Below are 17,762 nucleotides of genomic sequence, written 5' to 3' on the forward strand. Positions count from 1 at the left end.
TATAATGAAGTAATTTTTAATCTAAGATAAGATGAATCTTCTTCCTAAATCCCAGAGTTTGATACTTTCTCTATACATCTCTATATATATCTATCCTGCACATCAATAGCAAAGCAGTAAAAGGAAACAAGTTGCTCTAATAACCTCTGTTTATGCCATAAATACATTTTCAATGTAATGGATTGTAATAGTTGTACGTTGTAATGGAGAACTGTGATATTAGTACCGCTGTCCGAGTACTTCATCTACCACTGCGTGATAATTTACCTCAATACTTGTTTTTATGGGAAAGTCTGAGGCTGCTTCCCTTACATGAACAGGCTGTAAAACGTCTAATAAAGTTCAACAGCTACATGTTAAAGACCTAAAAATAAAAGAGCCTTGATGTCTTTGATGTGTACATGCAAATCTGCACACTAAAATATCCTATTCATCCTCCTCATATGCTTTACAAAGAACATAGCCTGGAAACAGCCTTCAAATTCTTAAACTGCTAGCACCCCCTGCTGGATCATTCAATGATAACAGCAAATGAGAATATTTTAAAGGCTCCTTAACGCCATTCCATTTTTCATTAGTCTCTTTGCACTAATCAGTGCTAAAAATGCTTTAGCTGTGATGTAAAGGAAATCATTTCTCACTGGCTGCCACACTGATCTAACATAACTGTATTATATAGTAACTTTAATATACGGCAGTACATAACTGTGTACATGCTCTTCTCCATGCTTAGAGAGAAGAGGATTGACGAGGAAGCCAGAACAAAGCCTGGCAGCAGCATGCAGAAGGTTTGGATTGAAATCTTTAACCCAACAGAGAGCGATAAAGGAAAATACACATTGGAGATGTTTGATGGCAAAGAGACACACAAACGGTTTCTTGACCTGTCGGGAAAAGGTGAGTGCAAATGTCATTTTAGTTTAAAGGTTTTAGATTGTGAGATCGTTTTTTCCCCAGATTTTTTATTGTGATTATTTTTCAAACACCCAACAGCTTTTGATGACGCTCTGTTGGAGCACCAGAGGTTAAAGTAAGTGCTACACCCAATGCACTGGATGAGATATCTAGGCTTTTACTGACACTGACAGAACAGTTTTCCAAAAGACAGAGGTCTTACTTGAAAACAGATTATCGTTGCCTGACACTGTGCAGTTCATTTTGATCTAACCCTTTGTTTTCATCCCTCAGGCAGCTGGCCATTGCAGAGAAAAGTGAGTGATAGGTTATGTGTTAATCCCAGGACATTTCTTTCCGTGGCAAAGATTAAAAGATTCTACATCATATGCCAGCAGAGAGTTATTTTTGCCTTTTTGTTTCAGATCGGGCTAAAGTGACAAAAGGCCTTCCTGATGTGGTAGCCATTATGGAGGGCAAGGTACAATAACTGTTTAAATCTTGCATATGTGCTTCTCTCTGTGACCTGCCATTTCATATCTTGTTTGCTCCTTCTCTTCAGTCTCTGTGTCTGACGTGCTACATTGATGGCGAACCAGCCCCAGAGATTTTCTGGCTTCGTAACGATAGGGAGATATTCAGCCAGGATCACTTTACAATCACTAAGGCGCCCAAGTGCAGTAGCATCACTATAAACAATGTCAACATGGAAGATTCTGGAAAGTACAGCATCTTTGTACGCAACAAGTACGGCTCTGAAACGGTTGACGTGACCGTGAGTGTTTACAAGCATGGGGAGAAACCTCCAGCTAATGCAGTGGAGTTGAGTTAGGACTCCAAACTGAGTCAAAAATCGATATTTCTGCAGGGAGTGAGGGTTTACCAAGATCTGCGCACATGTTACTTTTGAGAATTTCCTGCAAACAAACCACAGTATCCTCTACACCAGGATTTGCTTCTACTTTATTGGATGTGTCTAGTATTTTGCTTAATGAAACTCTTTTCGGCTGATTATCTTATAAAATACCACTATAGTAGCCAGTGTTCTGCAGTAAACAATGGTAGCATTTTCTGTAAGCAATTAGATACATATAGATATGATATGTAATTGACATTACGGAGCTAGTTTGCTGGCTTTTACTTGCTCCACTAGCACTGAATTTGCACTGCATTTTGTCATTTATCTGCTTTTGGTCATGCTGACAGTTTCAATAAGTCTCGCTTTAAGTGCTTTTGAAAAACCCTAAACTCTGATCTTAGTTTCCGTTGAAGCAGATTTGTATTTTGTGTGTGTGTGTGTGTAGTGAATAAAGGGATTTACAGCAATTTTTCTCTAGTGGATTACTTCTAAAATAGATTTTGCAATGAATGATTTCTTTTCCACTCTGGAAGCAAACAGTCCGCAGTGTCATTAACCTTTCTACTTTACCTCAGAGTGGTAGATTTACATTAGCAGGCTGGAGACGTGAATGAGGTTCAGTTAAGGTCTGCATATTAGTCATGTTTATGAAATGCTTTCATTTAGCATTTTCTTCTTTTCATCCTTAAACTCCTCTACGATTTGATATCCTTCTGATAAAAGGTTCGATTCTTTGTTTGTGTGCTCTTTTGCTGATTCAGATCCTTTGTCATAAATTGCAAGTGGAGCCTCAAAGAAGAATAGCTGTTCCTTTATAATACTAATGAGGATCAAAATAGTCAAGCTGTGAAATAGGCTGGCATGCATTTTACTGCCAAGTCCATGTGTGATTTGCACATCTTTCACACCAGTGAAGCTCTTAAACGCTAAATTTACTGAATTTACTAAATTTACCAATATGAATTGACCTTTGGTGAACGCTGTGTCGCCACATAGGTATAAATGAACTCCAGGTTATTCAAACATGTGATTACTTCAGAGGACGTTGTTACTCATTAGACATAGCACTGGGAGCCCTATACCATCAAGTATAAGAAGGTGGGGCATACGCTAGCAATATCCACATTGTGTTGAGCTTCACACAGCTGCCTCAGCCTCCCGCCACCTCAGTGAAGGAGAAGCCAGACCCTCTAAACAACATGGACTTCAGTGGAACGTGGCAGGTCTATGCTCAGGAGAACTATGAGGAGTTCCTCAGGGCCATGGGTGAGAAAAAAGCTGGGCGGTAAAGAAAAAAATCGATTATTTTCAGTAGCTGAAGTTGTAGGTTATTGTGCATAAATTAACAATATACATGTGTTCTGCTTAACAGAGCTCCCAGAAGATGTCATCAAAGTGGCCAAGGATGTCAAGCCAATCACTGAGATCAAGCAGAGTGGCAATGACTTTGTCATCACCTCCAAGACTCCCGGAAAGTCCGTGACCAACTCGTTTACCATCGGCAAGGAGGCTGATATCACCACCATGGACGGCAAGAAGCTCAAGGTTACTCATTTTTATTTAACTTCTTTTTTTATATGAAATATTATCTTGAATGCTAATTTACTTCAGGATGATGCAACTTTTGAGATACTAAAAAAATGCTGCATTCTCTTTATTCGTGAATCATACTCATATTTAGTAAACTGCCCCAGTTTGTGTTATGGCAACAGTACCACTGTTAAATTGGTCACTTATTGCTGCATCTGCTGCTTCTGTTTGACTAAAGTTCGGCCATCTGTGTCTAAGAATACTCCTCTTCCTACTGGAAAAGTAAAGTAAAATAAAATGACATGTTAGTAGGCCTGAAGATGTGAAGGGTTTAAATTCATTTTCTTGTCTGTTTTGAGGGTTTCTTTATGTGTATTGTCTCTTCCACTTCTCTGCAGTGCATTGTCAATATTGAGGGCGGCAAACTGGTCTGCAAAACTGACAGGCTCCGCCACGTCCAAGAGCTCAAAGGAGGAGAGATAGTTGAGGTAAAGTCCACCTTACCAGAATTCAGACAGTAGCAGCATCAAAAACCAAACAAACTATTTGCTGGATTATAATCTTAATATTGTCTGTAATTTAAAAGTGTTTTCTTTTCTTTATCCAATTTCAGACTTTGACCATTGGGTCGACAACTCTCATCAGAAAGAGCAAACGGATATAAACTTGGCAGCGAAGAAAGCAGTGTCTATTTAAATAAAAGTGTTGATTAAAAAAAGCAGCGTGTGTCATATTTCTGTCCCCTTATATTTGTAATGGTCTTAATAAGGTCATTGCTTTGTGAGGCCTTTTTTCTGTGTCTAACGTGTTTTATAAAATATTAACTAGGTAAACAAAAGATATCCATGCAAAGAAGCATTTGATAAAAGTTGTGTTTGCCATGTCGGCTATATTGAGAAATGTGCTTGTGGCTTGACATCCACACCATCCTCTAGTGGACTAGCGGGTCTAATGCACGCTATGCCGTGATACTGGTTTGGATAGTTCTGGGGGCTTGAGCAGGCATAAATCAGTTTCTATGGTCAGTGTGGGGATTTGGCTTCTGTTTGATGAAATAAAAAAGTAATTATAAATCAGGAAAGGTTAAGGTGAAAACTTAAGGAAGCTTTAAGCTTATAAGGTTATTTTAGGGAAATTTTGGCAAATATTTTAAAACATTAACTTTTAGGGAATTACATTTAATTTCAGGACTCTGTGATTGCCATATGTTTCTCTTATAATCACAGACAGTATGAAACAGATTTGTCACACATAAGGTCAGATTTTAGACTTTTAACTGTATTACATTTCCTGCTGATGAGGACCCTCCCTTTGGCCATTCACAATAATAACGTAATGAAATAATAGATCAACAATTAAATGGCAGTTATATACCATAGGAATTTCTGTGGATTCGAAAGACATTGAATTAACAAAAACTTTATAACTACATGACAGTCTCAGTAATGAACTAAATATTTTTTCTTTAATTTTGCACATTTAAGTCTTCCAGTCGTGCTGACAAACTTATTTCGTTTGCTACTTAATTGTAATGCAATTAAACCTCTTTACATTCACAGGAAGAGGGAGTTTCACTGATCCAATTATGCTCAAAGTAGCCTATATGTGGTCCACAATGTAAACTGTCAGATTGACATCCCTGTCTGAGGTCTGAGAAAGAGAGAGCAAGAGAGACCGTCGTGTTTTACTTCTAGGCATGCGCAGTGCCGAGAGAGCGCTCTGACTGACCACGTAGCCTGTCTCAGCTGCGGTACAGATAGCTGCAATACACGAATTCACGGCCTCTCTACAGTAGCAACGGGCCGCTGAAAAATGGCGAGATACCTGAGGCCTCCGAATACATCTCTTTTTGTCAGAAACATCGCCGACGAGTCCAGGTACGTTGTTACTTTCAACCCCGCCGGCGTGCAAGCAGGCATGGTCAGGCTAAATGTGACGCTAGTTAGTTAGCAAACATGTCAACGTGATGTCATCATCAAAATTAGGAAACTGACGTTAACGGTCAGAGAGCGACTCCGAACAGAGAAGCTGGCTACGGACAACACAACCGTGTAATATTTGGTAATACTTAGAAATAAGAAGCTGAAACATTCGTGTTGTTACTGAAGTTAACGCTACACCCTGACCTGTCTGAGGGGACAAAAAAAATAAACGACTGAAATACGTCTTTGAAACTGAACTAAAGGCTGGACAGCAGCAGTTCCTGCAAGTAAACTACAATATCTGTAGTTTACGCACTTTTGCACTATGCACTTTTTAATTATGGAATTTAATTTTATGTCCTTCCTATCATTAAAAAAATAATTAAAAATATTAAGGCAACACTTGAACATTACAGCCAATTAAAACTTCGGGCATATAAATAGTGAATTCATTTTATCTGCTTTGGTGCACGTGAAAGTGATAACAGGTGGATTGGAGAGGCAACAATACAACAGAATGGGTTTTGAAGGTGGTGGCCTCTCTCTATATCCCCTCTCACTTATTTTCTTGTTTTACTTTTTGCTGGTGCCCATGTCATTGCTGACATCATAAGACTGTGGTCCATTCGAGTTACAGAGATAGTCCACCTCTTACAGGATTGCACATCTTTAAGCCCTGTCACGAGGTTTGATTTGTCTCCCAGCACAGGCTTAAGGCAGTGGAAGGGATCTCAATGCACTTCAAGGTGCTCTGTTTTCAAATGAAGTTCAAAAGGCCTTTATCCTCAGGGCATGGCTGTTTAAGCTTAAACAAAAAGTTCAGGCACTTGCTTGACTGTGCTATGAGAGTAAAGGCATTTTAAATTTTATTTTAAACAGAATGTCTTTTGAGTGTTTTGAAATTTTAGCCAATGCGTATCCTTTCCAAAGAGTCCCTCAAATAGAATTGGTATTATTCTGACTGAATAACAGTCAGGAGTGCTGACTGACTCCACAAGACTGTTGAGGCGATCCCAGAAGACAGCCCATTCCTTCAGGGGAGTTTCACGGGGCCATAGAAGGGAATTGACCCAGCAAAAGGACCAGTATCTGCTCCTTTGTGTGAAGATGAACAGAGCCTTGCTCATGTGTGTGTTTCTGACCAAAGACTATGTAGGGCATCCTTTAGTAAGACATGTGCTCACATGCCATACACTGTGTTTGGCATTACCAGACAACACATAGAACTAGCCCGTTGTCTTCACGGATGCAAGTCCACAGTGAGTACATGTGCCAGGTGTGAGCGAGCCTGGAGATGCCATGACGAATGTCATGATGCCAGCTACAACATTGGCACCAAATCAGGTCAAATGGATTCACAATGGGTTATGCTTCCTAACTGGGGACATTGGTATCCCTAAGGTGTAACTGCCTTTGTGCTACATTGTTTCTGCTGCCAAGATTAAAATAAAAAATGTATTTGGAAATTAGCGTAATGAGTTCTGTTTGATAATCTAGAGGCCTAAATGTGAATAGTATGACTTAAAGTACTTATTATTAAAGATAATAAGTAGATTTTTAAGTGTGGTTGATTTCACAAAATAAAAAAATCACTTCTGTGAAAAGTGCCATATATGGGTTTTATGGCCGCAATGAATATGTGAAAAAGACAGTTTCTGGTTAAATTGCACAAATTCACCTTAAATGTCCTGATGAGGAAACTTCCTTATGAGTAAGAAAGTAATTCGGTTTATTTGCTGTTAAGCAATGTCCGATGCTTTGCTGGCGCCAACTCTTGTGTATGTGCTGCACACTGGACTCGAGCCAAATTCATATGGTAGCCAGCAGAATAAATGTGCTTATTTCATGACACTTTAGGCCAGAGGATTTACGGCGTGAGTTTGGTCGTTATGGGCCTATTGTAGATGTCTACATTCCACTTGACTTCTATACACGACGACCAAGAGGATTTGCTTACATTCAATATCCTTTATTCTTTCAGTTTATGTTCGTACTTTTTCACTAATGGATTGTAAAGCATCAACTCTGATCTGTTGGGTGCAGTGAATTGAGTAACACCTGATTTAATATTTCCCTTTTAAGAGGAGTTTTTGTAATGTAATTGTTTTTTTTGTTTGTTTTTTAATGCTTCTAGCATTAAATATACTCCTAACCAATATTTCTTCTGTTGTTGCCTCAGAATGGTAAAGATACAGGTATGGAGACCCCACACCAAAGAAAGTTGAAAGGCGGTTGTAGAGTAGATTCAAGCCAAAGACATCCAGGCGACAAGCAGTAGTGGAATTTGGAAAATAAAGACAGAGCAAAAGCATGAAGATACAAAGAGGACAAAAAAGAGAGCTTCCAGGCTTCCATTTGTCTACCAAAGGGAGGAAAAGAAAAGTGTTTATTGGGCAAAGACAAGCAGGAAACCTCAAGTTCTTCTGCCAAGGCTATAAAGATCAAGCTGAAGGTCAAGCATGTTAAAGGTAACAAGCCAGACTTTTTGTATCCTACCCAATCTGATCACCATTAGTATTTGTCTTGTCTTCACAATTTGAAGTCACAAATGGGCCTATTTTTAATGTTACATAATTTGAGTTGGTATTACGGAAGACGGTCAATTATAAATGAAAGAAATATGCTGAGATGATGAATTACTCTTATACATTTTTGGCCTCACTGATCCAGTAGCTGTGTGGTGTTTTTTTTTTTTTGTTTGTTTGTTTTTTTTGTGTGTTTGCTTTTTATTTTACTTGTGTTGCAGCTGCTTGCTGTTTTTTTTTATTTATTTTTTTTTATTATTGCATGCGTGCAGCTTTCAGCTCCACCTTTCCAAATTAAAAGTCCTTAACAATCCAGCATGTTTGAAGATGTCCGGGATGCAGAAGATGCTCTTCACAACCTGGATCGTAAATGGGTTTGCGGGCGCCAGATTGAGATCCAGTTTGCACAGGGAGACCGCAAGAGTATGACCCATTGGCATTCCTACTTGAGCTTAACTGCACCATCTCCTTTTGGGAAATGTGTTGTATTGTTACATAACCTTTTGATGTGGATTTGTCAATAAAGCCCCTAATCAGATGAAGGCCAAGGAGCGCCACTCCCCTCGCAGTTTCTCTCGCTATGAGGATGATCGGGATACCCGCAGAAGACGATCACGGAGTCGCAGTTATGATCGCCGCAGGTCCCGGAGCCCTTCTTTTGACCGTCGCCCTCGGAGGTCTGAGAGCCCTAGAGAGTGAGTTCTTGGCAACTTTTACACCTTTTAAAGAATATAAGACATTAAAGTTCACCAAAAACATAATTATATAAATGTAGTAAGTGTGAAGGAGTGCTCTATGGATGTTTGCAGCTCTGAAACCAGGCACTTGCAAAGGAGGAGGAAAAAAGAAAGGGGAAAGATGGAGGGGCAATTTATGACTCAATAGAGTGGGGGGGGGGGACGTGTGTGTACATACTGGGGCTGCAACAATTCGAGTAACATGAATATAAATAAAATTCTCAGTGCAAATTTTTTGCTTCACTGCTTTGTTTAAACTCTGTAGCACTCAGATGTCATTATGTAAGTGCAAGCGTTTCACACACGTTTTGTATTAAAAATAAATATGCAATAGAAATATATCTGGCGCACATGTGCAAATTAGAAAAATATTACAACATTGAGCCCAAGCAGCCCCCAATTTTTCAACAAAAAAACGGATAACACAACAGCAGCAGGGAAGATGCTGTCATAGTTTATCAGGGAGATGCCGTGTGGGTAGTTGGCACTCTGCCTCTGCTCTGTGTGGGTAGACAGTGCAGAGGCAGAGCAGTTACTGAGATGCTGAGCTCAGCTGGGGTTAAAGCAAACATTTTCTAGTGTGCAAAACAGCAGCACTTATTCCTGCAAGCATTATTAAAACCTTTATTTGGAAAAAGCTGGTGGGAGTTCTCCATCAAATCACCTGTTTAAAAACCTTCAACGTGAAGAGAAGCAAACTCTGTAGCCATCCTCATTTTTGTTTTTTCCACAAGGAAAATCTACAGTAAAGCTACTGAAGTTAAAATATGGAGATGGGCTGTTAGCTTAGTCTGATAAGATGTTTAGATTAGGCAGCTAGCTAAAAGCTGCAAGCAGCTGTCCTACTTTATATCACAGCAATACCTGCAACAGGGGTGACTCAACGAAATGGGGACATAGGGTTTAGTAACCCATATTTATATCAAAGCTTTAATAACGTTATGCAATCCAAATCCACAACATAAAATATACAGTGTTATATTAATTGTATCAATATTTAATAATATAAAAATAAAAGTTTTTTTTCACAGGCTGGTCAAGCTATAGAAGGGCCAATAGCTGCCCTCTTTGCCACCGGAGAGCATTGAACAACACTTCAGGAATTTGGAGTTATCATAAATGTTAACATGCTAACATTTGCCGTTTAACTATTAGCAACTAAATGATAGCAACATTAGCCACCTGTCATCAGTAATGTAGCAGCCTGTGGACAGTGAGTCACAACTTATTATGGACAAATGGAGAACGACACAGGTTACTGGCTGTGCAGTGTCAGGGGAACAATAGCTGAACCGAGCAGAGAATCCAGAGGTTTGTTGAACTAGATCTGAAGACCAGAGCTGAGGATCTAACGAGCTGCACACTGCAGCAGAGAAAATAGTGGTTTAAAGAGAGACTGTAGGCAATTGTGGACAAAATGACAAACTTTAACTTTTCTACTTACAAAAATGTTTTGAAAAATGTCTCATTTAGTTTAGCCAGCTTTGACTTGGCTTTGAAATTGTTTTGTGACAAAACCTGAGACAAAAACATGCATTAAAACATACACATGATCACACATCAAATCTACCTAATCCAGGAGCTACAACCCTGTCAGAACTTGCCTGCTGTAAGAAATCTTTTGTGTTTACATGTATGTATTCACGTATATAATACAAAGGGTGGGGGTGGGGTACTGCAGGGGCTGGCAGAATTTTACGTATATATGTGACTGTTTGTTGTTTTCGTTTGTTTGTTTTCTCAGCTTCAATCTGGGATTTTGCGAACATAACACTTTTTAGACATAACTAATTGTTATTCTGTTAAATTAGGACGTTATACAGGCTGGACTTTTTCTCATTTTCTTCTTATCCCTCACTTTAACGTTTTTGTTTGATTATTAGCTATTGCGACTGGCCACTACTTTAATGATAACGTAACAAGCGGTTAATGTGGCTTTTTCACAAATGTACTTTTAACTATAGCAGATAGATCCACATTAAAATTATTTGATTTGGCACAGTTTTTACACTGCATGCCCTTCTACACATAACCCTCCCATTTATCTAGACTCTGGTCTAGGAGTGCACTAGCTTGTGACTGACTTGAGTTTGGGTTTCTGTCTTTCACTGTCTTTTACGTTTACCGGTATAACTGTTTAATATGTCAAGGGTATTGAAACGAGAGCTTAACCAGCTTTTCAACATCCCTCAAAGAATTGCTCGGTTGACTATGTTGCAATTTTGAATTATGCAAATTAGCAACTTGCTATTCTCATGATGAGCTGGGGACCTATCCAGGTTATAGCCCACCTCTCAACCCTGAGATAGGCTTCATATCCTGCCCCTGCAACCCTGAGTGGAATAAGCGGTAAAGAAAACTGATGGGTGAATGATGGATTGAGGAAACATGGTGGGTGTATCACTCGTCTCTCTGGTGGAACTTTAAAGTAGAGCCTATATTTAGTATTAATTTCCTCATAATTACAAACTGATATGCAATACATTCCTTGGAATTCTGTTTTTTGTTTGTTTGTTTTTTACATTTAAATATTAAATTAATTGACAGTTGTCATTACATTTAAAAAAAAAAAAAAAAAAAAAAAACAATTCTGTGAACTTCATTTACCAAAATGTAAGTGAACACAGTCTGAAATGGCTCTCATGCTGTTGGCTGATTGCAACTTTGTGCAACACAGTTAACTAAAGCAGTCATTTAGCAAGTTTGGAGTGTCATTGCTTTGAAAGTGACCAGTCACAATAAGACCAGTTCCTGCTGTGGTTCCTCCCCTCTGTCATTTAACTTTAAAGGAGAGCTTGTACACTCTGCAGTGTTCTGAGACGAATGTGCTGTGTGCCTGGTGGCTGTTGTGCACTTATTTCTATGTGCTGACATGAGTGAGTCTACCACCTCTTGTGAAATATTTATTTGTGACTATGTTTTAGTTATGATCTGCTTGTGACATGTGCCATAAATGTAGTTTCCTGTAATTGTGTGGGCCATGCGCAGCGTGTGAGAGGGCATGATGTTTGCAGGTTTGTACACAGAAACTTTGGACGATGTCCGAGCGTGGCAGTTTCTGCAGGAAACAATTTATGTAATAAAGAGGAAGCCATATACTGCTTGTATGTAGGCAAGCCATGCTGTAAGGATATGAAGTAATTCACTCAAACTGTACAGTAACTCAGCAATTTTGTTTTCTTGTTCCCTCTTCAGCTCTCGATCCTACAGCCGACACAGAAGAAGCAGAAGCCATGAAAATAACAAGTGGGCTCATTTCTGTCCTCTTGTATTTCAGTAATCATATAAACATGGCACTGTACTCTGTAATGATAGTAACTGTAATGATAATCCCAATAGGCACAAAGCTCCTCCCAGTGACCACCACAGAACGCACCATGAAACGGCCTCACACTCCACCTCCCGCTCCCCATCAGCGTCCAGGTCAAGACCAAAAGGTAAAAAGAGCCAGTCCAGGTCTCACAGCCCTGCCGAAGACTTCCACCCATCCCAGAAACAGTCTGTCAGGAGATCCCCATCACGCTCCTACTCTAGATCCATGTCCCGGTCACGCTCTCGCTCCAGGTCCTGGGCTGGACGCAAGTCTGGAGGCCACTGACAGACTGTTCTCCAAAGCCCTGTTTAATGTTCACCTCTAGCCATTTTGGACATGCATTACTTCACATTGTTGGCTTCATTAATCTGGTTAATGATTAATTAACTGGTTAATAATGTTCTGTTACGTTCCTCCCAGGGTTTTTTTTTTTGTTTGTTTGTTTTTCCCCCCAGACGTACAAGCAGCAGTGACAGGAGAACCACAGTATGTGTGCACAAGATTTTTGCTTTTGTAGCTACAAGCATTATCAGTATTGACTCTAGCGTGTATAACATTTGGTTCCCTGCTCTTGCTGCTGAGAACTGCACCAATTCCCTACCACACAGAGAGAAGGCTACCTTCTGGATTGGGAAAGTTCGTAACAGAAGAATACCTTATATTGTAAATTTAAAAAAAAAAATTATTGGATATAAGCTACTACTGTAGTGAGCTATGGAACTCATGCAGAGCAATGATTTTGTGCGTCACTATCTATCAATGTAACTGCATGCACTCAAAGTTGAATGCTTCAAGGTCCAACTGTGTTAAGAACTGCTGTTGTGACCTTTATGAAGAGACCAGGGTGCAAGTAGACATGTTAAAAGGTTGTATTTATAGAAAGGTGTGCATGTGTGAAAGGAGTCTTGTGCTTCCTGCTTTCATTTCTTATTTGAATACGGAGGAATCTCTTGCCAAAGGTAAATAAACAATTTTGTTATGTTTGTAAGAAAAGCACATTTGGCTCCTGCTTTTTTTTTTTTTTTTTTGTACATGTGTTAAATTAAACTGAAGGCCTGCTTTGCCAGTATTCACAACATGCCCTGGTCTGGTTTAATTTCAGCAGGCCAACTTGTATACTATAGTTATTGTAATTGCTGTGACAATGAAAGATATGCTGATACAGCTGGTACCCAATAATAGTCATTTTGTTATGTAATAATATACTAAAGATAAGAATCAATTGTTTTTCGTGTCCCTAAGTAACTCCCTTGTTTAAACTGTTATACCTGATATCTTTTGACAATAAATACATTCTTACACTCCTCTAGTTGAACAAGCTGTGTTGTAAAGGTAGTGTCAAACAAGTGTTACTATATCAAGTCAAAAATACTCAAACACAAAGTAGGGGGGTAGGGGAGGGGATTTAATTTTTTGTTTGAGGTTGTTTTTTTTTTTCGTTCAAGTTTTTCATCAATTCAAAGAGTGCTTTCTTGTTTTACATTTTGTAACAAATTAACACCAATTGTAAACAGGGCACATTTCATTGTTCTTGGTGACATTTCATCCGAGGGACAAATTAAAAAGCCAATTCACTGATTTAAATTTTGAATATGGAGACTGCCATGCATGATTTAGTCTGGGCAAGAAAAAAAAGTTTACATGAACCAAGAAAAGGCAGTAATTAAAATAATAGACATTTTCAATTGTCAGCAGGCGGAAGAACAGCCAAGAACCGAAAATGTCTGGAAAATATTTGGTCAACTTGGGAATTTCCACCAATGATTATGGTCAGTTTCAGTATGAGTTTTAACTTAGGCACAGTTTTTCTTTTTTGTAAAAAAATAAAACAAAATAAAAAAGTGCTATGCTTACACACCATTGTAAGCACATTCACAACTCAAATCTATACATATGCAAGTCTCCTAGAGTCCAATTGGGAGGTTTTTTTTCTATTTTACTTGTTTTTCCCATTTAGCATCTTTCAACCTACACTGCACAATACACAATAAAAAATGTGCAATAACTCTGGAAAGATCAGAGTATAGGGGTACTGATAGATGCTATAGGCAGCTTTTTTTTTTTTTTAACAAAAATATTCTTCAGTATTGAAGTCAAGACATGACCTTAGCATGTCTCATACATTCAGTGTTATTACTAAAAATACTTTTGTCAAACAGGCCACAAACTTGGCCTGCAAATGTACATATGCTACAAGTGTTTTATACAGTTCATTATTTACATGGCTCTTGAACTCACAAGCTTTCATACTTTGTTTTGTCATCTTTAAGCTGGCCATGAATGGCTCCAATTCTGCAAAGGGAAAGCAAAGAGCCTCAACAGAGAACTGAAAGAGAATCCATAGAAGATAGTCAATTACGCCTCCGTTAATTGAACAGCATCCTGGCCTGTAACTTATGAAAAAAAGAAAACAGTCTGATTGCAGTGCAGAAGGTTAAGGGACAGAAGTGCAAGAGACAACAGGCAGCAAGTGTCTGTTGATTATGGGGTAGTTAACCATTGAGACTTAATTTGTAAACACAAACACCAGCCTCCTGTCTCACATTGAGGCGCTTGGGCCTCTTCAGAAACATTCCTTAGCTCTGTCTCGCCTTGTGCACAAAAGCATACAGCCAACAGGGCCAGGCAATGTGGAGTTTTTTTGAGAAAACAAAACTCAGTAGTCCCACATTTAAGCAAGGCCCCCTTCCGCATGTTGGAGCTGCAGGCACTGTCCTGAAGAGGCAGAGACTGAGGAGCAGTAACGGTACTGATCAGAACAGATGAACAGGTGATCAAGGAGACGTCAAACCATTCACTTCGAGTTGGCAAGTGGAAATGGCAACACTGCCTTCTGCCCAAATGTCCAAAAAAAGAAAAGCAAAACATTGCTTTGGTTATACACAGCACATTATACATCTTTCAACAACCACAACAGAAAGCACTTATACAAAATAATGCTATGATAAGAGTGCTGTAGACCTTGGACACACTCAACTCCAAGTGCATGTGCGCACAGCGCAGTAAAAAAGGGTACGTGAGTTGGTGGTCCAAAGCCAGTGTGCCATGGTCTCTTACTACCCTTCGTTTGAGGTTATACCATTAACCTGTAGTTACACTACAGCTCATCTCCTGTAAAATATCTTTTTTTCCCTGCAGAACTGCAGTTGAGTGCCTTCTTTAGCCAAACAATGAATGTGATATATAAACAACAGTGGGCCCTTGATTAAAAGAAATAAAATTGCTACAAATATGAACCTGCTTTAGCACCTAAAGCTTAAGGAGATAACTCCAAAGATCATTCTTCATAGAAACATAAATGAAACACCATGTCTGTCCAAAGAAGTGGACCGTAAAAGTGATGGGAATTTACCTGACTAATGTTACCATCCTTGTTTGGGGAAAAAAGCACACTCAATCTGCCTTGGCAGCCAAGATTAAAAATAACAAAACAAAACATAAGTACAAAGAATATCCAGTTTGTCATAGTCACAGAAACTCCGCTAAAGGCATCACCGACCAGCAAGGCTGCAATTCTGTAAATTTTAAATGATCAGTTTTTTTAAAATGGATGGTAAACAGGAATTGCAAAACATTGCTCCTGTCAAGCATCCACCAACTTTGAAGGTCAGCCAAAAAAAGGAGAGAAAAAGAAAAGAGCTAAAAATACTACAGAACTGAGGCGTTCCTGGTGGGTGGGTCCATGCATTGGCTTATTTTTTTTCTTTAAATGAAGAACTGGTATCACCCCCATCAGGCCTGCACCTTCAGGAGGCTCTTGAGCTGGAAGGTCATAACTTCCCTGTTGTCACAGGAGCCGATAGGGAAAGACACCCAGTGACTAGGGGGTTTGGGCAAAACACTGGGTGAAGGTGGCTCACTGAATTTAGGCCCTGCATAGCTTGGGCTGCCTTGGGTTGCCAGGAGTGTGTTGAGATGAGACACTGCACCCTCCCAGTTCTGATCATAGTTGGTGGAAAAACGGACAGAAGCATTCTTCTCTGCAGACACGGCCTGCCGTGTCTCTGGAGACCTGTGGTAGGCAGCGCCTTTCTCGCCCCGTCGGTGGCTGTGGTGGTGAAGGCCCCCTGCCCCCCCTACGGATGCAGCTGCTCCGTTCTGGTCACGGCTTCGCTGCTTTGCCCGGCCAAGCTGGTGGTTCTTCTTGGCCAAAGGGCGCTCAGGGTGGGTAACTGGAATGTTGTACCTCTCTCCACCTCCCATACTGCTTTTGCTCTACGTGTCACCTAAATTGTGAGAATAGTATTATTAAAAATAAACTCTGGTTATACATTTCTATTCAAGCTAATAATCTATGCAATTACAGCGCAAGTTGTTTACCACCAACCGCGAGCACAGGCGCACCACATCACAATAAAAACAAGTACAGAGACTACGTGCAGAAACACCAGACAGCGAGGCTCGCCCATCCCCCACACGGACACCAGGAAAACAGCGCCAGCTCACCTCTTTGTTGTCAGAAAGTTAACCGAGTAGACGTCTCTCTTCAATCTTTCTCCTCCAATAGGGCCCCAGGTCCTCGAAGTAGTCTTCTGTCTACCTCTCGCTGCACATTTGTGTCCAGCAGGGTCTGAGGTTTTCATGTGCCAATAAGCGTTGTTTTCTCGTGAAGCCGAGCTGAACATCAATTCACCTCGGCGCACGATACTCCAAGAAGTCGCCGACCCTTCAGGGCATTATCAAAAGACGCTTATCAGATATGCTAACTTGACAGGACTTAACGTCCATTAGATATGCTAAATAGACAGGACTCAACATAACAATAGCGCTCACAGTGTTGTGACGTGTGACTGGGAACTGACGTTTTCTTCAAATATTCTATTACATAACATTGAAGTACCGACAAAATGACATTTCCTCGCCATTACATTTATAAAAACCCTGCATAAAACTTGTAATCTATAGCGATTATCACACGAAAATGTTATGTAAGAAAAGTGCGACATCATAGCCCACTTCTGTTTGCTCAGGCTGGGCTTAAACTGCGGCCAATTTTTCCCTTGTTCTTGTGTAGTAAATTAATAATAAAACGAAATAGTTTGTATACCCTTCATATAGGATCATTTAATTAATTAGCAAATCCAGTGGTTCAAAGTCTAACGGGTTTTTTTTATGATCTAGGACGCTCTACTTTGGCACAGAACCAAAACAAAGAAACTCGGTTTAATATGGCGACGAGGTACAAAACTGTTTCTTACCGACTTCTTCAGGCTTGGTTGTTAAAGCCTTTCGTCAGAAAAGAATTTACAGTTAGCTTCTAAACTCCCTCTACGGACTATGTAGGAAGCACAGCAAACTATATCTCCTACAAATCCGTCACTCTCGAAGCTTATTTGGTGTTAAAGGCCGGTGAAGAGATCTCACTTCTCTCTCTCCCGACTCAGAATTGCGACAAAATGGACTCTACAGCAGCGGTATGTACTCCCTTGCAACGCAAATCTAACCAATCATAAAGCGACTACGAAATAAACAACCAATCACCGAAGAGGCAGTCGACAAGTTGCCTGTTGCCAGACTGGTGACGTTAATTGCCGACCCTCCTCTCCTTGCCTTTGTTGGAGCTCGGGTATTTCCCGAGAGAAGTGAAATAAAGAAGAAAAAAAAACACCACTTTCGGGCTCTGGAAGTTAACGTAATAGACAGGAAATACCCGAGATGGCACGTAAAACATTACATAAAGGTTTAGAGTGAGCATAGAGGCAGTTAAGTGTTATGTAACACCAAGACACCAAGCATGTACGCTACCCCTTCGGTTAGGTTGTAAACACGTCCAGTGTTTAGATTTACTGAGGTTTGTGCCACAGGAAACTGTTTTGGTTTGTTTTATCACATTTCTTGCTTTGTCAGGTTAACCCTTTTTATGCCCACTTGACACAGCAGCAACAGGCTGTAATAACAATGTCTATGAGGGGTTGTCCATCCCAAAAGTGTTTTGTTTTATTTAAATTCATTGGGTAGAGGTCTTAATAAGGGTTGGGGGGC

General features: G+C 39.9%; 4 protein-coding genes across 5 annotated transcripts in view; 3 read left to right on the top strand and 1 right to left on the bottom strand.

Moving 5' to 3' along the window:
* Positions 1 to 2,990, top strand: part of myom3 (myomesin 3) — a 72,267-nt gene extending 69,277 nt beyond the window's left edge. For both annotated transcript variants that reach the window (XM_005925534.2, XM_042222347.1), the window contains 5 exons: positions 734 to 897; positions 994 to 1,030; positions 1,189 to 1,211; positions 1,320 to 1,375; positions 1,457 to 2,990. In XM_005925534.2, coding sequence (XP_005925596.1) covers positions 734 to 897; positions 994 to 1,030; positions 1,189 to 1,211; positions 1,320 to 1,375; positions 1,457 to 1,726 — 550 coding nt within the window. In that variant the 3' untranslated portion in view covers positions 1,727 to 2,990. The remainder of the gene's footprint in view (positions 1 to 733; positions 898 to 993; positions 1,031 to 1,188; positions 1,212 to 1,319; positions 1,376 to 1,456) is intronic.
* fabp10a (fatty acid binding protein 10a, liver basic) lies at positions 2,851 to 4,027 on the top strand. Its single transcript, XM_005925533.2, has 4 exons — positions 2,851 to 3,019; positions 3,126 to 3,298; positions 3,682 to 3,771; positions 3,897 to 4,027. The coding sequence occupies exons 1-4, from the start codon at positions 2,953 to 2,955 to the stop codon at positions 3,945 to 3,947; spliced, it is 381 nt and encodes a 126-aa protein (XP_005925595.1). The 5' UTR covers positions 2,851 to 2,952; the 3' UTR covers positions 3,948 to 4,027.
* A 929-nt stretch (positions 4,028 to 4,956) lies between these two features.
* On the top strand, positions 4,957 to 13,843 carry srsf10a (serine and arginine rich splicing factor 10a). The gene is made up of 6 exons (XM_005925537.3): positions 4,957 to 5,160; positions 7,063 to 7,167; positions 8,050 to 8,153; positions 8,257 to 8,425; positions 11,663 to 11,713; positions 11,807 to 13,843. The coding sequence occupies exons 1-6, from the start codon at positions 5,096 to 5,098 to the stop codon at positions 12,063 to 12,065; spliced, it is 753 nt and encodes a 250-aa protein (XP_005925599.1). The 5' UTR covers positions 4,957 to 5,095; the 3' UTR covers positions 12,066 to 13,843.
* On the bottom strand, positions 13,599 to 17,189 carry pnrc2 (proline-rich nuclear receptor coactivator 2). The gene is made up of 3 exons (XM_005925535.2): positions 16,979 to 17,189; positions 16,227 to 16,446; positions 13,599 to 16,006 (listed from the first exon to the last, which is right to left on the bottom strand). The coding sequence occupies exon 3, from the start codon at positions 15,981 to 15,983 to the stop codon at positions 15,513 to 15,515; it is 471 nt and encodes a 156-aa protein (XP_005925597.1). The 5' UTR covers positions 15,984 to 16,006; positions 16,227 to 16,446; positions 16,979 to 17,189; the 3' UTR covers positions 13,599 to 15,512.
* Positions 17,190 to 17,762: the final 573 nt, after the last annotated feature.

This window comes from Haplochromis burtoni, unplaced genomic scaffold (assembly GCF_018398535.1).
Source record: "Haplochromis burtoni strain Fernald_Lab_line unplaced genomic scaffold, NCSU_Asbu1 Contig_84, whole genome shotgun sequence".
Classification (NCBI taxonomy): domain Eukaryota; kingdom Metazoa; phylum Chordata; class Actinopteri; order Cichliformes; family Cichlidae; genus Haplochromis; species Haplochromis burtoni.